The sequence below is a fragment of the Scomber japonicus genome, chromosome 6 (genome assembly GCF_027409825.1).
Source record: "Scomber japonicus isolate fScoJap1 chromosome 6, fScoJap1.pri, whole genome shotgun sequence".
In the NCBI taxonomy this organism is placed as follows: domain Eukaryota; kingdom Metazoa; phylum Chordata; class Actinopteri; order Scombriformes; family Scombridae; genus Scomber; species Scomber japonicus.
Window position 1 is genome coordinate 11,934,718 of NC_070583.1, and position 5,979 is coordinate 11,940,696.

At 37.2% G+C, this 5,979-nt stretch overlaps 1 protein-coding gene across 1 annotated transcript; it reads right to left on the reverse strand.

Annotated features, from left to right (window-relative positions):
* Positions 1-2,298: 2,298 nt before the first annotated feature.
* On the reverse strand, positions 2,299-3,906 carry LOC128360527 (von Willebrand factor A domain-containing protein 5A-like). The gene is made up of 3 exons (XM_053320970.1): positions 3,570-3,906; positions 2,918-3,041; positions 2,299-2,808 (listed from the first exon to the last, which is right to left on the reverse strand). The coding sequence occupies exons 1-3, from the start codon at positions 3,810-3,812 to the stop codon at positions 2,729-2,731; spliced, it is 447 nt and encodes a 148-aa protein (XP_053176945.1). The 5' UTR covers positions 3,813-3,906; the 3' UTR covers positions 2,299-2,728.
* Between the last annotated feature and the right edge of the window lie 2,073 nt (positions 3,907-5,979).

Consider the following 5,979-nt stretch of genomic DNA (forward strand, 5'->3'; position numbering starts at 1 on the left):
TAACTCTAAGCACTACAACACAGTATGTACTCACACACACACACACACACACACACACACACACAAGCCAGCATTTGAGCAGTAGGTGTGTCAATATAATTCATATGTATATATATAGAGAGAGAGTATCAATACTAGCTCAGTTAACTGGCAAAACAGACAGGTAGAATTAGCCAATCAAAAAAAGGTAGATCAGTTCAGCCAATCACAAAAAAGTAGGTCAGATTCTGCCCAGCAACAGGTTGCTAAGGTCAGCTAAGGCCCTGCGGTTGCTACGGCGATTTCAGGATCTGTCTTGAAAAATGTCTTAAAATTCTAAAGAATTAGGCTTCTGACAAGGTCCCGAACAATTGCAAACTGTGAGAAAACCGTAACTCCTGTCCAAAAACCGAAAACACCGTGAGAGACACAGAAGCCGGCAGATTCTGACAGTGTTTATTTTATTCACATATTCCTTAAAATGAGCGAGTAAGCTCAGTGTGAACACAGAGTGATATTCTTTTGAAAAAAAAAGAAAATTACATTAGGTTTAATGGGGAGCGAGACAGGTATTGCTTCCGGTCTCGGCCCCCCTATTTAAATTTTGTGCAGACCCCGCCTATCAACTTCACATTTTATGAATCCCAACACCTATGTCTACATTTTGACCAAAAATTATTTGTCTCCTTTTCACGGTTTGGCCGTGAGCTCGAGTTAAAAATAAAAATTAAGGTTATGCATTACTGCTTCTCACACTCTAGCTAACTGCCGCTTCCACTCTAACTTTGACGAAAAAGTGATTTCCACTCCTCGTTTGACTGCTCATAGTTTGAAAAGTTTACATTTTATGTGAAAATAGTTTGGTATTTTTCCAGAGAGCACAAATTTTCCTCCGTTTTAAAGTTTGAATGACGTTTCTACGTGCACGTATGAGCGAGCTACGTGACTCTGAAAAAAGGTGAAAAAAGGTGAACTTTTGGGGGATTTTCAAAAAATTCCCATTCATTTCCAATGGAGAAATCTCCCGGTATTTTGGGAATAACTTTGGGAAACTTTGGAATTTCAACACCAAAAGTCATAGCACCCCTCCCCCGGTCAAGCCGCACGTTTTGATGTATATATTGTCGGGGTTTTCTCAAAGCTGTGGGAGGAGTTACGCGCCGAAAAACTGCGGAAGAATAATAATAATATTAAGTATGGAGAAGATTAGTGGAGTGCCTCGGAGCTTGAACCCCGTGGCACTAATAAATTCCCACAGACATCATGAAGTTATGCTATGTGTCAACACAAAGCTGCTCACCTCCTTCTTCATTATTATGGGGGGACAGAGCTGTTGGTCCTGGCACCGGGAACAGGAATAACGGAATTAGTATCAGTAGCTACTAAAAATGTACTTACACTGATTAAATGTCCTCAAAAGGGACATTTTCTCTGATCTTCGTTTTCGGTACCATAATAATATTTTCCGAGCCTGTTGACTCTTGAAGCTCATGTTGCCGCCCTTCTCCTCACTGTAAACACACTCTGCGAGCAAGTGCTGCATCTGGGCTGGGGGCAGGACTGAACCATTTCATGTAAACACGGGGGGGTGCGTTTGGCAATACAGAGGCGTTGGGTGGTTTGTTTTTGAAAAAATGAACTTAAAACTAAAACATTTTGGGGCCCCTGTCAGTCACGAGACCTCAGAATTGTCGTAACTTTTACCTCCTACTGCTGCATACTGGACCACAACTTGCGTTCAAACTAGCTGTGATGTCACGATGTTAGGGCCCTTATCTTCAGCTCAGATGATGAGCACAGAGAAAGTTTCCTCTACAGCAGGGGTTCCCAACCTTTTCCAACTCAGGGCGCACTTGAACATCTCAAAAATGTTCGTGGCCCACGGTCACCTCTGACCCAATAAACATAACAGTGAAACCGTCAAAACAGCCAAGTGAGGTCATGAAGAAGCAAGCAGTTTTTGAGTGGAGGGGAATTTAGGTGCCTCATCATCAGTGTCATTCTCTATAACTTAAACCTGCATCAAATGATTTTTTAACACCAGATGGCTGCAAGAATCCAAACCAAGCTCACAGAATTCAGAATGAAACTTATTTCACAACCTTGTAGGTATAACTTTACCAAATGTTAGTGATCCCAAAGGCAACACTTTGGTTTTAACTTGTTCTCATTGGCATTGTTAAAAAAAAACAAAAAAACAAAAAGCAGTTGTATCAATTTTATGCTTTATATATAACAAAATGAATTTAAACTTTTTGAACTTGTTAGGTAATCCTGAGGCCACAATTGTATGTTAAACGTCTGAGGGCTGGTTTACGAGATAAATGTATTGTAATACATGTATGAGACTATGAGTACATTCAGTATATTCAGTATCTAGTGAAGTGCACATGTTCCCTCTGTAACATGATTTCTCACAGTTTTATGGGTTGCTGCATGGAGAATTGTGTTGAGTTTATACGCACAAACAAGTTTCAGGTCCAAAGATTCAAACAGATTCTGATACAAAAAAAACATAAAAAGCCAGAAACAGAAAACCAACTCTGTCTTGTTAGATGGCTGATCCTGCATGGATGAAGTACAGTGCAAATATATATAGTCTGTAACTTAAGGCACAAAATATCATAAAGACAGATAGCCACAAAGTAGCAGCCATAATAGACATTCAATGTTGATGAAGTAAATACAGGATGGAGTAAATCTGTTCCTCTCTTCCAATCTTGAAGGAGAAACCAGAATAAATAAATCCTTAAATCCCCAGGGAATCTTTCTGCACCTCACATCCCAACAGTGCATTTCCAGCTTCCACACACTCTGTCACACATGGTGCTGAAATAAAAAAAGAAATATCAGAACAAGCCATTAATACACTGAATATAGAGTATAACCAGCACACAGTTAAAATCATCAGATCAGCACTTATTATTATGGTGATTACCTTTCTGAGCACGGATCCATGACGCAGCCTTCATAGCCAGAAGCTGCCACTCATCCTGAACATCCAACTTGAAACCATGAAGCCAGATCAGAGCCAGAATGGTGGCCCACACTTCCTCTTTCACCTAATTCGCCAAATGAAAGAATAAAAGACAACAGAGAAAAACATAATGAAGGAAAAAAAGACAGAAAATAATTTCAAAGGAAAATGTGACTACACACTTTTAAACTGTTCTTAAAATAGCACTAACAATATTATACATTAAATAAAATAAAAGTACTCTCAAACATGTGCAGTACATGTGATCTACTTTCAGATATGGTCAATGACTTTTATCAACAGATGGTTTATAATCACCACAAGAGGGCACTGAACACAGTCTCTCAATCTGGTCTCTCACTTATCTTCACACACAACACAGCAGCTTAGATTTGTTCTGCTGTTACTGCAGTTTGACCACGATCACACTGTTAACCACACCAAGAAATGACTGTAAATTATGATCTCCTTAAATTCCTCTGCAGATTAATCCCCATTGACTGTCTTCATGGAATGAAACAATCAGTCCAACTTTTTTAAAGATAAGAAACCTTCATGAAATCTGTTTTTGAACAATCATTATTTCCTTCTCATATTTTTTACAATGACCCACCGCTGCAGGTTTGGGGCTTTCCACCTCCTCTCTGGTCTTTCCAAGTACAGCTGCCAGATGTGGTTCAAGCAGCCAGCAGCCAGATGCCTTCTGGAGAGAAACCAACTGCAGGAAAGAGTCTCTTCGAGGCTGCTTGAGTTCGGTGACTTCGACCGTATCACCACTGGACTCTGAGGACATCAAGTCTTCAGAAGTGATAACAGTGTTATTAAAGGTCAGAGGATCACAGTTATTACAGTTCATCCTTTAGGGATCATGAAAGTCTGTACCAAAATTCTTTGATGCAACATTTCAATAAAAAACAAAAATATCAACCTCATGGTGGCGCTAGAGGAGTTAGAGGATCACCAATGTCAGTTGGATTCTTTTTTATTTTTTTAAAGATTTTTTTCAGCATAGACACTTTTATTTAGCAGTAGTAGACAGACAGGAAACATGGGAAAGAGAGGGGGGGTGACATGCAGCAAAGGACCTCCAGCCGGGATTCAAACTGGAGTCAACAGGGTATGTGGGATGTGTGCTAACCACTCAACCACCTGCGTGCCAGTAGGATTCCTTTTTAAAGAATAATAGTTTCATGCCAGTCCATCTAATAAATGTTGAGATGTTTGACTAGGAAAACTTTCACATCCAGGGTTTTTTCTCCTGATCTGAAGTTATTTTATTCAGATGTCCATAACAAATATAGCCTTTGATATCAAAGAAAATGATTACATGCATTATTGAGTAGTTAGTAAGAATATAGTTGGGACACAATAGTTTTGCGCGTAACCACCATCACATGTTTAACATATGTTAATAATTTAAGTATTTTTGCAGTATAATCCTCCAAATGATATATTTTGGGTAGAACATAGATTAAAGTAATGCAGCTAAAGTGCAGTAACTGATGTTCTTAAAAAACCTCTGCAGCATACAGGACATCATTTTCCCATAGTTTGAACCTTTTTTACCTCTACCAGAGGGAAAGCAACTCCTACATACAGTAGTTCAAAGTAAAGTGTATTTCTGCCATAAAAACTAATGTTATATTATTGTTTGTATTTTTTTAATATATATTCTCTGTGTTTCTATCCACTTACTGTATTTGTAGAAATACATAGATGTGTGTTCATCCCAATCAACTTTTTACTTACAATTCCTTGTGAGTGCAGCACGACAAGCCCGACCTTCGGGAAATCCCATTTCGTCTTTGAGAAGAAGAAAAAAAAAGGTCAAGAAAATATAACTTGAGAAAAACAAAAGATATCAACTAATAAAATTCTGGTTTTCTGAGTTTATTGCAATGACTCACAACAACACGTAGTTAAAAGTATTACACATGATATTTAAGATGTTCAAATATTCAAAAGTGCAACTGAGGAACAGCTGGCTTTTATCTCATGCAATAATCTAGGTCTAGTCTAGATTTTGTCACAAGGTGAAAAAGATTATAAATGGTTAAATTTAAAGTGCTTAATATTCACATCAAGAGTTTTAATTCAGATGTAACAAATATAGCTTTGATATAAAATAATAGATTACAGTAATCCACACATGCATTACTTGGACTAGATTACATGCATCATTGAGTAGTTAGTAAGAATATAGTTTGGACACAACAGTTTTATGTATAACCACCATCACATGTCTAACTCTTATAAATGAATAACTTATTCAATAATAATAATAATAATAATAATAATAATAATAATAATCATCATTTAAGTATTTTTGCACTATAATCCTCCAAATGATATATTTTGGGTATAATACAGATTAAAGTAATGCAGCTAAAGTGCAGTAACTGATGTACATGAAAGCAAAATGTCTTTCTCACATATCAAGTTGAGATAAGTGGAGTTGAGTTATTCGTACTGGTTGACACAGGAGAGCTGTGCACTGAGAGTCATATGTGGCAGTTTTGTGGAGATTTTATTATTCATGTTTTTATTTATTTAAGTTGTTAAACTGTATGTCAGACAAAATAAATGCCTCTGCCTTCCAGGGATAACAGACCCTTAATGATGATGATGATGATGATGAGGATGATGAGGATGAGCAAAAGGTAGTAGAAATCAATGTAAACAAAAGAGTATATAAAAGTCAAACAGTAGAATCTACGGAGGATGGTTTTGAATCTTTTACTGGATCTCATCTTAACAAAGCATGCTAATAAATTCTGCAGGACTCTCTTAAAAAACCTCTGCAGCATACAGGACATCATTTTTCCCATAGTTTGAACCTTTTTTACCTCTACCAGAGGGAAAGCAACTCCTACATACAGTAGTTCAAAGTAAAGTGCATTTCTGCCATAAAAACTAATGTTATATCATTCTTTGTATTTTTTAAATATATATTCTCTGTGTTTCTATCCACTTACTGTATTTGTAGAAATACATAGATGTGTGTTCATCCCAATCAACTTTTT

Coding starts and splice junctions, on each gene's coding strand:
- LOC128360527 (XM_053320970.1), bottom strand. CDS start 3,812: ATGAACTGTAATAACTGTGATCCTCTGACCTTTAATAACACTGTTATC. Junction 3,042..3,569: donor AAAGCCCCAAACCTGCAGCG/GTGGGTCATTGT, acceptor TTGGCGAATTAG/GTGAAAGAGGAAGTGTGGGC. Junction 2,809..2,917: donor ATGGATCCGTGCTCAGAAAG/GTAATCACCATA, acceptor TTTTTATTTCAG/CACCATGTGTGACAGAGTGT.